The sequence below is a fragment of the Barbus barbus genome, assembly GCF_936440315.1.
Source record: "Barbus barbus genome assembly, chromosome: 34".
Taxonomy (NCBI): domain Eukaryota; kingdom Metazoa; phylum Chordata; class Actinopteri; order Cypriniformes; family Cyprinidae; genus Barbus; species Barbus barbus.
This window is the reverse complement of record NC_136762.1, coordinates 13350283-13368392: the sequence shown is the minus strand read 5'-3', so window position 1 is coordinate 13368392 and position 18110 is coordinate 13350283. Positions and strand designations below refer to the sequence as shown.

At 39.7% G+C, this 18110-nt stretch overlaps 1 protein-coding gene across 3 annotated transcripts in view; it reads left to right on the top strand.

Moving 5' to 3' along the window:
* LOC306853981 (unconventional myosin-XVIIIa-like) overlaps nt 1-17108 on the top strand; it is a 121356-nt gene extending 104248 nt beyond the window's left edge. Inside the window, exons 35-42 of one of the 3 annotated variants that reach the window (XM_079391725.1) lie at nt 858-941; nt 2692-2829; nt 3767-3952; nt 5426-5565; nt 6230-6274; nt 11432-11554; nt 12421-13896; nt 15273-17094. In XM_079391725.1, coding sequence (XP_079247851.1) covers nt 858-941; nt 2692-2829; nt 3767-3952; nt 5426-5565; nt 6230-6274; nt 11432-11554; nt 12421-13888 — 2184 coding nt within the window. In that variant the 3' untranslated portion in view covers nt 13889-13896; nt 15273-17094. Of the gene's footprint in view, nt 1-857; nt 942-2691; nt 2830-3766; nt 3953-5425; nt 5566-6229; nt 6275-11431; nt 11555-12420; nt 13897-15272 lie in introns of all 3 variants that reach the window. The other 2 variants (XM_079391726.1, XM_079391727.1) reach the window with 2 other exon arrangements.
* Nucleotides 17109-18110: the final 1002 nt, after the last annotated feature.

The following is an 18110-nucleotide window of genomic DNA, read 5'->3' as shown; positions in this document are numbered from 1 at the left end:
AGTATGATTCATTGCTGTTTCTCGGCAACATGTTTCCATCATGCAAATCAAATCGACGGCATCATAGCGTGTGCAGATGGACCACTTTGTATTTCTCTTTTTGATTGGTTGCTCGTGCCAGTGTGAAGGTGTCACTGCAGCGATTGTCATGTATTTGAGTGCGTGGGCTGATTGTCATTAAGAGTGTTTTAAACACAGCATGCTGCTATGGCAGCGATGTAGAGATGAGTGATGTGTCTCCACAGACCCTAAGTAAACAGATCCTCTCCAATGGAACAGCCCTATTCCCCTGGGTTTACATCACCAGCTCTATGGTTCATTTATGGGAACACTGTGCAGGTTTTGAAACACAGTCACAATCATACTTGAGGCGTTCAGACAGTATCGTAGTTAACTTTCTGCGCTTCATTTCACTCATGCTTCTGTTAGCATGCCATTTATTGCTGCCATTTTTCTCTGAGATGTCATTAACAGACCATAAGATTGCTTGTCTGTCAGTAGCTAAATGGTTTGCAGTGTGCTGTTAGATATATCACCAAAATAGCATACGATCATAGTGTATATTGCCCACTTCTTTGGTATGTTCTCTACATGCTGTTTTTTTTTTAATGGTATACCAGACAGTGTGCATCAGTAGAATAAAGAAAATGTAGTCCATCTTTATAAACAATGCAAAATTCCTCAAAACAACTGATCTTCTATTTCAGTCATTTGTACATACAGAAAATGTGCACCATAAAGGATGTCACGTGTAAAGCATGACAAATGACTTTGGATGAACATGAAGGAACTGTAGGTTCAGGTTGTCCTGTGATGTGTAGAAGACTCTGACCCCTCTGTGGTGTGTTCTTGTGCAGTCCTCACAGAACCTGGCCCAGATCAGTGACCTGCAGGCCCAGCTGGAGGAGGCCATGAAGGAGAAACAGGACGTCCAGGAGAAGGTGAATTCACTTTGGCATCCATACAGAAATGCATATTCACAAAGTCAACACTGTTACTTGCATTCTCAGAGTACATCCTAAGTGGACTTAAGCATAATTCGGCTTCTGTTTTGTTTTGTTTTAAGTTAAGCTAATTTCATTCGATACTTTAATGATAGGATCAAACTACTCCCCTTTCAACCGATGACTTTTCAATGATAGGATCAGACTGCACTTCCTTAGCATTTGAATCTTTAATTATATGATCAGACTCCGCCCCCTCAGCATTTTACTTTTAATAATAGAATCAGACTCCACCCCTTTCAGCATTTGAGTCTTCAAAGATAGGATCAAACTCCACCGCACTCAGCAACTTTAATGATACTCTAAGAATCCAAACCTTTCAACGATTAACTCTTTAATGATGGAAATCAGACTCCACACCCTTCACATTTGAATTTTTAATGATATGAACAGACTCCGCACCCTCAGTGTTTGACTCTACAATAATGGAAACAGACTCCGCCCCCTCAGTATTTGACCCTACAGTAATGGAAACAGACTCCGCCCCCTCAGTATTTGACTCTACAATAATGGGAACAGACTCCGCCCCCTCAGTATTTGACTCTACAATAATGGGAACAGACTCCGGCTCAGCAGCATTTGACTCATCAATGATAGGATCAGACTCCACCCCCTCAGCATTTTGAATCTTTAAGAAAAAGGAAACGAAAGGAAAGGATGTGACGTGTGGCCAAGTAAGGTGACCCATACTCAGAATTTATGCTCTGCATTTAACCCATCCAAGTGCACACACACAGCAGTGAGTAGTGAACAAACACACACCCGGAGCAGTGTGCAGCATAATTTTTTTTATGATGCGGCGCCCAGGGAGCAGTTGGGGGTTCGGTGCCTTGCTCAAGGGTCTCACCTCAGTTGTGGTACTGAGGGTGGAGAGAGGAAATTCACTCCCCCCACCTATAACCTCTGCCGGACCTGAGACTCGAACCCGCGACCTTTGGGTTACAAGTCCGATTCTCTATACATTAGGCCACGACATTATATATAATCATTAATTATATGATCAGACTCTGCCCCCTCAGCATTTGACTCTTTAATGATAGGCTCAGGCTCCAGCCATCTCAATCATTGACTCTTTAATGATGGAATTAGATTCAACCCCCTCAGAATTTGAATCTTTATTTATATGAACAGACTCCACCCCTCAGCATTTGACTGTTTAATTATAGAATCAGTCTTCCCCTCTTAGCATTTGACTCTGCTCGCTCTACACTATCTTTGCCAATTTCATATCCCATACTGTAGCGAACAGTTTGTTTCCTCCGCACAAAACTCAAAGTTGAGTAATTTGCTCAAACTCTATTTGGCCAACTGTGTATTCAGAAAAAATATTATTCTTATCACTGAATATTTTCAATCTTTGAAATGGCTGTGGCTATATGCAGACGTGGCACAGTGATGCGGTTTGAATAATGCGTTTGAGACCTGTGTAATTAGACAAGTATCACAACCTCAATTCTGGTCTGAACTGGGTTTGACTTATCACTTGATGTAAAGCAGCAGAGCCGATTTAAAGGCTGATAAACCAGGTAGGCCTTGTTAAAGACACCCTGTGGTGGTGAGGGCTTTGTCTCTTTGAGTCATTGCTCAGCAGGTAATAGTTCTATTCAGTATTTCCATGAAATACAAGTTGCTGTCCTTTCTCAGTGTATTTGTGTGAATTCTCACTCCGTATGTGTGTGTTTGGCAGCTCACAGCCCTGCAGAGTCAGCTAGAGTTCCAAGAGCAGTCCATGGTGGACAAGTCTCTGGTCAGCCGGCAGGAGGCTAAGATCCGTGAGCTGGAGACCAAGCTGGAGTTCGAGAAGACACAGGTCAAACGCTTGGAGGTGAGTTGGCAGGATGCATGTGTTTATGTGGGATGCTGGAAGTGTCAAAAGATCAGCGCGCAGACATTGAAGTGTCAGATAAGGGTGAAATTAATCTACACACCCACCAGGCCTTCTCCATTGGTCTACGCTTTATAGACCTTTAACCTTTGTGCTAAAAGTGTTTAACGATTCCCCACCAAAAAAATATCACTATGAGTTGAATGTGGATTATTTCCGACCCCCTCTGTGTTTTTCAAATCAACAATGTCAGTCCCACTTTTAAAGAGGAAATATACATTTAATTTCATGTGTGATATTTTATGTTGCCGGAGGCAGCGGGTCATCGGTTTTTGCATTGTACACAACTAGTGTAATTAATGCGTTTCCTCTAATGCATATTATTTCAGCATTTTGTTTTGTTTGATTTTATGGGTTTTTTGCTCCTTAAGTGACATTTTCCAACAGCCAGTCCTCTTCATCGTTCATCTCGGTTGGGTGCTCCCGCTCACCTGCAGAATTACAATTGGCACTCTGCACAAATTACAAACGTCTACTGCGCCTACAGCAAAATCTGTCAACAGAAGCGATTTAAAAGTGCTATTATTACTGATTTGTTGGACGTATAGCTCAGTTCAGGCTTGGGCAATGTTATCTCTAGAGGCAGCTTGTTTAAACCGTGCCCATTCGAAGCTGTAAAGAATGTCTGTTTTCCTAATCTGTAGATATTTCTGTTTCGATGCCAGTGCAGCCCACCTTTGGTGTGAAAAATCACAGAAAAGTTGCTGTGGAAGTTATTTGGAGTTTCACACCATATGGATATCTTGACAATCTTGCATATTTCAGTGCTAGACTTGCAGGATTCTGTAAACAACCACAGTGGGTTCAGAAACACTTAAGCGATGGTGCATGTTATTGCTCCGTATATGTGTTAAATAAATGATTGCATCTTCTGCAGAGTCTTGTAACGAGGCTGAAAGAGAATCTCGAGAAGTTGACTGAGGAACGAGACCAACGCAGTGCCAGCGAGAACCGGGAGAAAGAGCAGAACAAGCGCCTCCTGAGGCAGATCCGAGATGTCAAGGAGGAGATGGCCGAGCTGGCCAAGAAGGAAGCGGAAGCCAGCCGCAAGAAACATGAGCTGGTGAGAAGCCTGCTCTGCTGTTCTGCTTGAAGGGATAGTGCACCCAAAAAACAAAGTTCTGTGATTGTTTACTCAATCTCATGTCATTCCAAACCGGTTGACTGAGAAGATATTTTGAGGAATGTTAGGAACATTAAAGTCTGTTGAATTCCATTGCCAAAGCACTGAGACACTTTCTCAGAATATCTTCTTTTATATTCCAGGTTTGTAATTACAATTACAGGGGAATAAATGATGGCAATTTAAATTTTTGAGTGAACTATCCCTTTAAGCATGTGATGAAAGTAGAAATGTTGCATACACCCTATATGGACCCTCTAGATAACAGGTTTGATTAAACCTCTTAATTCCAGACAGGTTGTAAAATTGTAGCATACAGACATTGTGACATTCTAAAAATATGGTGTGCAACAGTTTGGTAACAGTTTGGGGGCGCTTTTCTCTTACAGGATGATATGAGGTCCATAAAGAAATGATTTAATAAGTCTGGTGGTGAGAAAGAAATTGATTGGCCTTCATAAAGTTCCCTTTGGGATGAGTAGGAACAGCGAGTCCACCGACAATATTGCCTGACCTCACGGATCAGGGTCAAAAATGAACTTTTTTGCCCACGGCCACCATGCCTGATGAATGCAGAATTTTGCTTTGTCAATTCAGATATAGAAAATAATGGAACAAATGCACAAATTATTACATTTTGATAGATGTATTCTGTTTTTTCACAACTGATTTTATGTGAACTGAATCTTTAAAGAAGAGTCGGTTACAAAGAAATAAACAAAAAATCAAATAAATCATGATTTACTAAGGATGCACTAATATTAAAATTCTGGCAAATACAGTGTAGCTACTAATTATTTTGGCCAATAATCAATAAATGGCTAATCAAAATTAAATTTTCTATTACATTTTGTCTAAAAACATTTTCAAATACTACAAATTGATTTAGGCATCACAACATGTTAATGTACAGCTGTTATTTTAGTATTATTTATATACTTGTATAGTATTCATTAATATTTTGAATCTTTTATTTTTATTTTCATTTTAGTTAATTTTTATTAGGTTGTGTTTTAATATCTCTATTTAGCCTTAATTAATTTTTATTTTTGTATTAGTATTAGTAATTTTAATCCTTAAACTTTTTATTTTTTTACTTAATTTAGTTGCCATGTAACATTTCAATTTTTTTGAGTTTAAGATTATGGTGCCTAAGTATCAAATATTTTCAATGTATTATATTTTTTCAGCTTTTTGATATTTTAGTTAACAGTAACAACACTGATGTACTTCATATCCTTCATATTATTCAGATTAATAAAAGATTACAGGTAACAGTGTTGTTAAATTATTACTGTTTTTCAATAATGCCTTTAAGTGAATGTTAGATGACCATAGCAAAAATAATCTAAATGTAAAAACAGGCAGAAACGAGTGCCTCTTAGTTAGACTGAAATGTAATGCTCTCTTCAGGAAATGGATATTGAGAGTTTGGAAGCGGCCAACCAGAGTCTCCAGGCGGATCTCAAGCTGGCCTTCAAGAGGATCGGAGACCTTCAGGCTGCTATCGAGGATGAGATGGAGAGTGATGACAATGAGGATCTCATCAACAGGTAAAACTTGCTACTTTGAGGACTCTTTATTTAATGCATACCTTAGGAGAGCTTCTCCATGTGTATAAGTGGGTAAAAAAGAGATTCATTCATCCAGATAGTGTCTTCTCTCTTTTTCTGTTCAGTGAGCTTTTGGAGATGGCAATCAGCGAGCCAGTCTCAGTCTCAGTCATCTCTTATTCACACTCTCTTAAATATTTATGCCTCGAAAACTGCTGCACATAATTTGTAGCTCCTTTTTTATGTACTTGGCCTCATCAGTCAGAGGAAGTCATCTCTGTTCAGCCTCATTCCGTGCCGCTCCGCTTCTCTCAGTGACCTGCACCTTACTGCGCAGAGCTGAGTTTATTTGCTCGTTTATGTGCATAGAAGAATTCCAGTCACCCAAATAACAGGAAATAGCGCCACACTCGTACTTCGTAAGGGTTTACGCAGAGCAGAAGTCAGCAAAAGGGCAGAATTCTGGGTAAACATCTTGAGCAGTATGTAGCGCTAGAAACCTTTACACCAGACATGATAAATATTCAATCACAAGCTGTGTTTTTAAGACCGTGACTTATTTTTATTTTCTTACATCCATTGTTCTTTACTTTTCCATCTGAAACTCACTCATTTCTGGTTCTTGTTTTTTTATGTTTGTGTCTCATTTCCCTCCCACCTCCAGTTTACAAGACATGGTGACTAAGTATCAGAAACGAAAGAACAAGATGTGAGGAGTTAAAGTTTGAACTTACGTTAACATTTTTTAATTCTCCTTTGCCCTCACAGGAAGATGATGCAGTCATTTTCGAGAAATCAAATACAGAATAGGGAATATTCTGTATTGTAAATCTCGACTAGAAGCATCATGTTGATACTGCATCACACTTCCGGGCATGAATACTAACTTCACAAACATGGTTTTCTCCTTTTTTATGCACGATGCCTCATACATAATTTATGCGTACTACAAACTGCATGCTTTTTCTAAGCCAAGCATGGTCCCTACTGAGTTACCCTCCCCAGAGGCGATTCCCTTACACTGAACCCTTGCTTTGTTATGTTGAACTTGTGGATATCTGGTGCTTCACCATTGGGACTGGCATTCATTGATGGGTAAGAACCATTTTGAGTGTAGGCCAGGTGTAGTTACATGTCCGCAGGGTCTAGACCGTGGTCTATCCCCTGGCTGTCTAACTCGAGAGCCAGAAGTGTCCTCATGCAGACTTGTTGAACGCTGCAGGGCCTTGTACAAACATCTGCAAGGGGTTGCTCTGCCCTCGCTCCTTCTTGGCCTTCTTTTACCTCTCTTTCTCTCTCTCGCTCCTTTGAATAATTCACACTTCTGTTCTTGGGACTTAGCAGCCTCTTAAGGCAGGAAAGGAAGGCGTGTTCCTCATCAATCTTTCAACCATGAGGGCTAAATAATGAATAACCCTCAAATGTCCTACAAAAAGCCCCCCAACTCATCTGGCAACGGCCTACAACAAAGAACCAGCCCTTGGCGTCAAGCCTTTTCATTCCCCTGTCAATAGTCCTTGGTCCGCACTGTATGCCACTTAGAGCGTTTTCCAGTTTTAAAAACCCTTAAGCTCTAAGCACCACTTATTATATCATGTGAGAAAGTATTAAAAGCTAATGGCCAGCCTGTGCATTACTGATCAGGTTTAGTTGGAAGTGCCATTGCTAAAATGTTTGTTTGAGTTCATGCAGGGATGTTGACCCTTCTGGCCTGATCATTTAATTGGGGAGTTCTTGTTGCATTATTGTAAATTAGACTGGCTTCAAGAGGTTTGTTAGCTAAATACAAACCTTAGTGGAGAAAATTAGTAGAGAACTGATTATTCTGATTTTCACAGGGCAAAACAAATGACAAATGAGGACAACCAGATATTTTTAAATGAGAGGCAATTAGAAGCGTTGCTCCTCGGCCTCTTTCATGAACGTAGATTCTACTCCGTGACATGATTTAAAAATTTAGTTTACAATATATCATGAATGATTTGAAAGATTTATGAAGATTTTCTGGTTAATCAGTGGCGGGAAAGTTCAGTGTCTTGGTGACTAACTGTAAGTGCCACTGAACATAAATGTATCATAAAACATTAAAACTATAATGTGCAGAGTAGATGCACCTAATTACATTTTAACTGAATAAAGAGTTTTTAGTGTCGGTGTTATTTTAGCTATATATATATATATATACATATATATATTAGTGCTGTCAATCGATTCAAATTTTTCATTTCGATTAATCACGATTAATCGCAAATTTAAAATGCTAGGTTTTACCTGTAAATCTGTTGAAATAAAGAAATGCATTACAAACTAGTTTAAGGAAACAGAACCTTTCACACCTCCGCCAGGTATGAGACATAATCCTTATTATTCTTTTTTTTTTTTCAGCCATTATTAGCCTTTATACTGGCAATAAAACGTTTACCAAGCCACGATCGCTTCAATCCCAGTATACATTTACCCGACTATTATCAAAAGTATTTCTAAATAAATACTACAAAACATTTTCTTGCGACGTTACATGAAGTATTATGACAAAATGCATTATGAAGAAGAATTGGACCTGTTCTGCAGGTGCATTAGAGCTAAGATTAGCATCATGCTACATAAGACAATTTATGAGATTAATAGTACACATTTACTCAGAACTCACTTTAAGCCACCATCAACCCATGGCTCTGTCATTTTTCCTGCGGCTGTATTTTCAAAATAGCCCAATTGTGCGGGAAAACTGCGACCTTGGCAACACTGGTTCGCTGTAAACCTTATCACATATGAGTATACATATCTCTCGTGCACTCTCTCTCTCTCTCTCTCTCTCTCTCCGCGTTCGCTTCAGTTTGGTCTAGCCCGGCGCCTCATAATGATCACACAATCCCTTCGCCCTATGTGCATACTATCCATCCTATCTGCCCTAAATAGTACTGAAAATTACTAATATCACATAGAATTTAGGATGGATGGTGTGCACATTGGGACGCAGGCAATGATAGATTACCAATGAATGATAGATACCTTCTGCGCTGCGATGGCGGCAAGAAGTTGGGGTCAAAACTTATCAAATGATTAATTTGCGTTAAAAAATTAACGCGTTAAGATTTTTAGATTAATCGCATGTGTTAACGTTGACAGCCCTAATATATATGTATATATGTATATGTATGTACTACTGAAGTTTTAATTCATATTTTGAAGTAGCTTTTGTTTTCATGGTTTTAGTTTTCATTTTATTTTTGGTTACATTTCATGTGCTTTTGCCAAATTTTTTTTTTTTTTTTTTTTTTTTTTAACTTATTTCAGTTAGTTCTACATTTGAAATTTCTGTTTAGTTTAACCTTTTCATAAAATATTTATATTTTATTTCAGCTATATTTCAATTAACTAAAATGTTTTTTCATAGTTTTAGTTAATGATAATCATGGTTTAGATACAGCATGTAAAGAGGCATTTGCCATGAAGGAAATGTTATTCACATTGTTAATAAATATTTAAGTACAGCTCTGTAGATTTAATAATTGAATCATTAAGTGATTAATTAATCAAATTAATTACAATTAATTGCATACATTTCATGTATTATTAATTTTGCAGTTGCATTAGTTGCATTAATTTTACAAGCATTATAAAATTATAATAAATAATAGTAGTCCGTGCTGTCTATTAATCAAACAAAGCTATCGTGATTTCAAAAGAATATTGTACCCAAGTTGTATTTTTTTTTTTTTTTTTTTACTCTTATAACACATTTATTGTTCTTTTTTGTCATTTTACAGCTTAACAGTCTCAGTTCCCATTAATTTTCATTGAATTTAAGAGTATTTTGAACGATTTGAATTTCATGTTGGTTTGGAATGACATGAGGGATAACAATAACCATAGCTTTTATTTTTTAGGAAGTAATTATTTATCCCTCAGTTATTTCATTATTAGACAGATGTTAGTCATGTTTTGAGTTCATATACAATTAAAGAAATAGTCAGAGACAAAGCCAGAAAACTGTTGCACAATATAAAATCCAAATTCTCCCCGTTTAAGGGTCAGGGCTGAAGAGCGAGCGGGGATAGAGAGAGAAAACAGAGTAGAGAGACAGACTGGAGAGGAAAATAGAGGGGTTGAGAGAGTTCTGTAGGTGCTAATGATAAATGTAATAGCCTGTAACAGAGATGTACAACCAATGGAGGCATGTTGTCACAGACAATTAATGTCTCTCCTCTCTCACTGTGTTGTTTGTTTGTTCCCCTGGGCTTAGGTTCAGCTTAACTAATGGTATATGGTCAAGGACATAAATTGTGTGTGACATTTTGCATTAGCGCTTCATTACAAAGACCCTGCTGTCCCACTGTTTAGCGATGGGCCGGCAAGCAGAGCTCAAGGCTTATTCACACAACGTTCTCACCTCGATTTACCTCCAGGGCACTAGGGCTTACGCAAGAGCCAAAAGGGCTCTTGAAGAAATACACACTCTGGCACTCGTAAGTTACCTGCCCGTATCGACAGAGCGCTACTCATTTGACAACAAATTATTTTGTCCTGAGTGTATTCGCTTGAGTGTATCAGATCTTCTAATTTAGACCCTCTCTAGCACCCTGACTGTGTGATAGTGTTTAGCGACATCTGCGCTATCTTGTGGGTCCATGAATATATAATATTCTCATATGCATAATACCACAAACGGAGAGCTAAGCAGACCGGAACCCTAATGTCAGAGAAAAGCAGCTGCTGCTTCAGAGTTAACCTTTTCTCTACGCCTGGGATAATGAGCTACTGTATGTAGTATAATTTCATTGGGAGATATTTGACTCCTATGGTGCTGGAGGACAAAAACAATGATTATTAAAATTTAAATTGAAACAAAATTGTGAGAAAAGGCCCAGTTTGTGCGAAATCTTCTTTAAAGGTCTCCTGTCTGTGCATATATGGAGACGTTGTAGTGCTCTAGGTCCTTGAAGGGCGATTCATGGTTATTCAGTTCAGTGTGCTGTGCGATAAGTGAAGGATAAGACTAATCTAAAGAGGCAGGGAAGCATTGACTTGCAAATCCAGCCAAACATAAATCCAATGGTTTTATCGGGTCCAGAGAAATGAGCAAACAGGACTGGGATTCACAGCGCTGCTTTCCGTGTGAGGTGCTAATGCATCTGCTCCCAGGGACATTCAGCCTGTGTTTACTCGTTCTTATTGACAGCGCAACACTTCCCCACAAAACCCATTCGTATCCAGAGATGCATGGTATTGATGGCATAGTGAGTCAAGTTAATTGCAGTCCCAAAATGGCCCATTTCTTCATACCGTCCTTTAACATGGTAGTCCAAGGCTAAATTAGCCTGAAGGCCTTCTTTTAATAAATGAGGCTTTTTTGCAAGCATTGTTCTACTTATAATTCCTAATTCAGTTTTTATTCAACTAAATCACAGTATTTTTATTTAGCTGTTTCAATGGCTAGTTAGCCACCTACTGTCTACATAGGCACACCTAAAATCAGGAGCATGTTAACGATCCCTTAAAATGCTGCCTCCGCAGGCAGCCAGCTAGATTTTGGAACAAAGCTATTGTCTGGTAAGCTACAGTCTGAATGGTTTTTCTCTTTTCAATGCTCCCCTTTCTTCTGGTTTGGCTTGGAGTTGTACTGACCTCACCCTTTTGGATGCTTCACACATTAAACAAAGCCAGCTAACTGCAGGATACTGTTGTTGGACTATGAGTCTGACTTACTAACACACAGGCCTTTTCCAGGTTTCTAGAGTTCGGGCGCATGTATCCGTACTGTTGTGCCTCCACCATAAATCCCTGTGTTCCTCCTACTAACAGTATTTATGTACAGATTCTGCTTGTTCATTTTGTTGACATTCCCTCTGTTCCTCCTGCACAGCGAGGGCGGCTCTGATACTGACTCTGAGGTGGAGGACCGCGTTGACGGGGTGAAGTCATGGCTGTCCAAAAACAAGGGCTCTGCCAAGAACCTGTCAGATGATGGTAGTCTGAAGAGTTCAAGGTCAGTCCTGCAACCTCATTATCTGTTATCCCACAGAATGGTTAAACCCAAACTCAATGCAGCAAGCTAGAAAAATATGTTTGGAAAAGCTAATTAGCTAACGCTAGGGGATTTTTTTTGTTGGTATTTTCTATCTTATTCTCCCCATTGTCAGCAGTTTGATAACAGAGGCTTATATAAAAGGGAACGGCTTCACAGGCAGATTAATGGATATGCCCATTGGCCAATTGGCAAGCCTACCTGTTCCTTTCTGCTGAAGATGAATAGGTCTTCCCACCGGCAGACACTTTCAATTTTTTTTCCCCTGTTTTTTTTTCTTTTTACCAGGCTCTTAAAGTTCTTGCACCTTTTTAAAACCCTGAGAACATTTTGAGGCATAATTTCAATCATTTTGATCATTTCAATCATATCTGTAAGGCGCAGTCTTATGGGAAGTTGGCTACAGATTACAGTCTGTAATTTTTTTTATTAACATTTTCTATCATAAATCATCCCGTAAAGGGAATTATAGTCTCTGTCAGTATCCGTTTTTATACAATTACCTGAAAGATGTCCACCTAAAAGGATCTTTATGTCCACATTTATATGTAGATACCTGAGCTACTGGATTAACTATTGACTATTGAAGCTTAAGACTCTTCCTTAAGTGCCTTGCATTCCCTGCAGTCACATCAAACTTTCATCTATATTCTACCCTTTCTGCTTGGATAAATCTGTACTGTTATTTCTCTCTTTGGGTGTCAGTCATCTTTTAAGTTTTTATTCATGTATTTTCTCATTCTCATATTTCCATCTCTATCCTCTCCTCCCTCCATCTGTTTGTCTTTCTACTCTGTGCACACCCTGTCTGCCCCTCCTTCATCTAGATTTGCTGTAAATGTTGACGGAAAGGTGGGAAGAGAGTGGGAAGAGGGTAAAGAATGGAAAGACAGTGGCAAAGGTAAAGAGTTAGAACCCAGCAGGCCTGTGTCTGTCATGAGTTCCCTCAGCTACAGGAAACGCTCCAACATGAAGGACTCCATAGGAGGTAAGGGAGACGAGAGTTTGCTCCTCAACACCCTAAAAGAACAATCTGATTCCCAGGACCTCTCCTCTTTCCGCAAGAACAAAGCCAAGCAGGAAACTGAGGATGACTCCTATTCTGTCAACTCCTGGAGGAAGGCAGGAGATGATCTTGACGATCGCGGTTCTTTCATCTCTCAGGCCTACTCGGAAGCGGCCAGTCGGGCAAGGAAGGGCATGGACAGCCGCTGGTCTGAGTTCGATAAGGAGTCTGTTGTGTCCTCTGTAGCCCCGAGCCGAGTTTCCACCTGCCATACTGCGATGGACCTAGATGACGATGCTATTTCCAGCGTGAGTCATATGAGTTCAGTAAGCCGGCGTCGGAGTATGCCTCGTCTTGACGATCGCCAGAGTGAATACGGTTCACCCGTCAGCCCCAGCCTGAGTCGGCGCAGCCCAGGAAGCGTGAGCCGTGCCGACTCTCGCATGTCACTGTCTCACAGCTGTCGCCTCAGTGAATTTGACGTGGACGATGATGTCCGAAGCATTGCATTCAGCGAGGCTCGCTCCAGTGCCTACAGCCCTCACTCCACCTCCAGCCGAAGCTTCTCCATGCCTCCGCAAGCCCGGACCACTGACTCCAGCCCACCTGACGTCTCTGACGTCAAGCCAGTCAGTCACCGCAACTACTTGGACCCTGACCTGGAGGCCGCCATTAATGAAGTGTTAAGCTTCAAACCTATCAAGTTCAAGCGCACCAGCTTAGAAGACTCTGAAGTGGAGAAAGATAAGCCAGTTGAGGAGGAGGAGGAGGACCGGAAGAGTGTCAGCAGTTCTAGGATCGGCAGAGACAGTGGGCGCTCTTCCAGCTTACGCCGCTCTGCTTCAGCCGTGGACTTCATGCGTTCCAGCAGTAGCCTCAGCACCCGCAGCAACCGAGGCAAGAAGAGCAAGAAGAAGAAGAAGAAGAAGAGAAGCCACAGCTCAGAATCAGCCAACTCTGATGATGACCGCAAGAAGAAGAGCTCTAAGAAGAAGAGCAAGAAGTCCAAGAAGAAGTCCATGAAAGAGTCTTCGTCTTCCTCCTCATCCTCGGAGTCTGAGTCTAGCACTGAGTCGGACTCTAGTTCAGGAGCATCCACTATTTCTTACCGAAGCTCCAGCAGTATCAAGAAAGCCCCTGGCAGGCAGGCCTCAGGCTCTGAGGGAGAGCTGGTGCCCAAAGGCCCCTCTGAAGGAGCTCTCCCAATGACTAAGAAAGAGGAGAAGAAGAGGAAGAAGAAAGTAGACAATCTTATGATGAAGTACCTGTACAAGCCTGACAGTGACTAAAGATGGCAGTAGGTGATACCTGGTGTGGAGTGAAGGAATGCAACAAGCATGGTGTTAAACTAATACTCAAGTACCTCAGTACCATCTGATATCATTCATTGCGTTTTACCATAACTTTACTCTCTACTTTCAGTTTTTATTTACACTGTGTTGATTCACTTTGTTACTCACACTTTTTTGAGTGTTTTTTATTTTATTTTTTTGTAGTTCTTTATCAGTAGTTCTCAACCTTTTTGACTTGAAGGCCCTCCTATCCAAGCTGATATGTAGCTCTAAATAACTAAATTTGTATCATTTAAGACTTACTTTAAGGCCCCCTAGAAGTTTTCTGACGCCTCCTGGTTGAGAACCATGGCTCTATATCATTCACTGAATGCCTTTGTGATGTAGTATCTCAAAATAACAGTGTAACTAAAGTCAGTTTGAAATTCTTTCTTTGGTCTTGGAGATAATTAAACAGAAAATCGATTTGGACTGCTTGCCAGCAATTAACCTGAAGTTTGTATTATTATGACAAAGGGAAGATAAGACTCAGTGGCACGAAAAGTTATCGTTGACTTTTGGAAGAGGGTGAGGTATTCATGCTTTCTCTACATCGGACTGTTCGCTTTTGTGTAATTAGAGGACACAGTTCATTTATATGTTAATTCACTGATAAGATTGAGTATACATCAAGAATATTACAAGTTGTTTAAAATGGACCACAGATTTTTATAGGAAGGGATTTTTAATACATTTTAATTTGTATTCAACTCTGTACTGGCTTAACTATTTATAGTCAAACAGCGAGAGGCTTGACTGCGATGGCACCTAAATGAATACTAGAAATATTTTGCTTCTATATCAGTTATCAGTAGATATTAGTTATTCGTTATTATACTGGATATTTAAAGGGATAGTTCACCAAAAAAAAAAAAATTCTGTCATTAATTACTCACCCTCATGCGTTCCAAACCCGTAAAACCTTTGTTCATCTTCGGAACACAAATTAAGATATTTGAGATGAAATCTGAGAGCTTTCTGACCCTCCATAGACAGCAACGCAACTACCACATTCACATATCAGGCATTTATACTTTATCAGCCATAACACACACAATAAGTAACTTACCATTATAAATTTTGGTATTTTCTTGGTTGTTTTTTTGCTGTTTGCTTGTACAACTTCACTAACAATTATCCGATACGCGGTGTGATTTGCATGTGATTTGTGTGGCTGCACCTCTAATGCGTCACCAAAGATGATACTGAATTATAGGGCCTGTTAAATATTGTTACCCCACATTCTGAATTTTGACAACCCAGCATTCCTTCAGAGATTATCCTCTTTGGTCTCTCTTCCACATGCTGATCCTAATCAAAGCTTCTCTATCTCCCCCTCCAGCCCACCCTCCAGTCGCAGACGCTTCTGCCTTGACAGATCTGACGAGGAAGAGGAAGAAGAAAAAGAGGAAGGGAGCACGGGCCAAAGCACCTACCGCTCCCGCTACAAACGCAGCAACTACCTGAATGACAGCGATGGCGAGACCACCGCATAGCTGCCCCCCACGCACACATTCACATGCACTCACGTTCACAAAAGGAGGACTTCATATCAGTGTCTTCCTTGAACTCGGATCCAGGATTTCAGCAAGAGAGGAGCACTCTGGCAAAGATATACCCCTCATTTCTTTCGACTTGTTATTAGTATTATGATTTCACACGTGCTTTGTGTTTAGAGCTTTAAAGGGTTTGTACAGCATCATGAATCACAGCACTGTTGACTCTGTTTCCTCTTTGTGTGCTTTTACTTCTGACGTTCTTCCTCTTCCTTTCTAAATAAGCAGTGACTTTACCAAACGCCGTGCTTGCATTCTTACTCTGGTCAGGATTCGGTAATGGATATTGCTTGAGGCAACACGCTACAGCCTCTTGCATGGGCAGGCCTGAGCCAAAGATACATGGCATCGTGTAAACGTGAAATTGCTGGATTTTTCTGTTGTGCTAGATTTAATAGAGAACCAAGAGAAAAAGGCAAAGAAATTATTGTATTACCAAAAAAAGCAGCATTGTTTTAGGTGTGTGAGCAAATTAGTTTTTCGGTCTTGACTTGAGTTGAGGTGGGATTGATTTAAGACCACCTTCCTCGCCATCTTCGCTTTCATATGAATCCTTCACCATGTTTTTTGCTCGAGTAAGAGAGGAAGTCCATTTCTCCTTTCGGTCTTCACTTTGTTTTGATGTTTTATGTGGAGAGGAAAAAAGCGATCAGGTCAATGATACGAGAAGAGGGCAGCGTTTCAGGATGTTCAAGTCTGGACTCTCAAAATCCCCCCCCCACCCACCCCCCCATAATATGCCTGTCTTGTTCTGTTTTGACTGAATTGACTTAGTGCTTGCTCATAGTAGACGTTTTATGGCTCAGCGGTTTATTCCCACACTTTTTTGTTGTGGTTGTTCTTCTCAGGCTTTTTTGTTTTGGTTATCATAGATTTCTGGCTTTCCCAAGGGAACGCCCATGATCTTGGCTATATGGGGCATTGTGGTAACTTATCATCCAACTGCACCGATACTGGATAAGCAGCTTCAAAGTTGCTTTTTGCGCTTATGTTATGCAACCAGAAGCACGAGATGGAGACGTTTGACAGAACCGATACTGTGAAATCTCAGCTTCCCTGCGGCATGTCGTCACATTGGATTCATCAGTATTTTTGGCCATACCTAATGACTTTAAGACTCACTTGAACCCGTACGGACACACACCCCTCCGATTTCCATTGTTGCCTTCTGTTGTTCTGCTTTCATTGTAGTATTTATGATCTAGCATTGATGGATTGAGCGAAGCTGCCAAAATATAAAGCAACAGCATATGAAATAGCAATGAAAGGATGTCATTGCTTCTCTTTGATTTTTAAAGGGAGACCGCATGTGTATTTTACATGGTTTTATAGACCCTCTGCAAAGGTCAACCACTTTATCCTTTTTTTCTATGCAGTCAATATTGATTTTAATATGAAAAATGAGCATTTTATGATGTTTCTGGCTAATTAAAACACGTTGCATAAAGTTTGCTGGCTGTACACATTAATATATAAATATCTGTATGATTCATTCTAGCTTTCAAAATAGCTAATGTTTATTTTCATTGAATAAATGACCACTTGATAAGTAATAATTTTGCATTACAGTTTAATATATTGTAAATAAATGATGGTGATTTGTTTTAGATTTGTTTCAACATACTTATTTCGTAATGAATTTTTTTTATTAGCAGACACACAAGGAAAAAAATCAGCATGTTCAATATTTCTCACATTTTAAAGCTGCAGTGTATTATTTCTGCATCATTAGTGGAATCAAAGATATTTTTTTCAATTAAATGATTTCAATAAAATAATAAACACAAATGAGATGGTTCCTCTTAAGAGGTTTATCCTTAAAGAATTTATTGCAATACATAATTGAAGTTTTCTAAATAGGTTTCCTAAAACCTTTCATTATTTGGAAAACAGGTTGTCCCATCTTAAATTTGTGTTATAGGTTGAGCATAAAAATGTCTCTTCTCAACTCTATTTTAAAAAAGAATAACACAGTAACTTTAAAAAAAATTATTCATCCACAGCTTTCATATTTTGATTTATCATATTAGTAGGAGCATAAATTCTGCAATACTCATCATTTCTGTAAGAACAACACATTCGGAGTGTGTTCTTACATTTCTCAGGTGAATGGAGCCTTAAATTTCAGTATTAAAATCCAAAATATGCAGCCAAATTACAGAGTACAAAAGCCCAGCCTATGGTTCATATTCAACAAGCTTTTCTTTTCCATTGGCTGTTTGCTTCATTGCACAATAGGAAGGCTTGCAGTAATCTGTATGAGCTAACAATAGGAAAGGCAGCTTACTGGGCGCAGGGCAGCTTGAGCTTTCCATTGGCTCCATCAGTGCAGTCAAAGCAGAGAAGTAGGTGAGATGAGTGTGAGCCAACAGCAGTCCTCTGCTAAATAAACCAGCATTTTGTCTTAAAACACATTCAAATAAATGCTGATCGTAGGCCACAATTCTCTTGCCTAAAAGCTAACAATTATGATCCATATTTCAACTGCCCATTCAATAAATAATTTCTACCTTGAACACCCATTCGAATGTACTTTTCTATGCCTTATGGATTATATGCAGATGTGCTTGAACAGAAACCCCTACTTTACAGTACAGTTTAAGAGTCTGACCTTTTATAGCCAT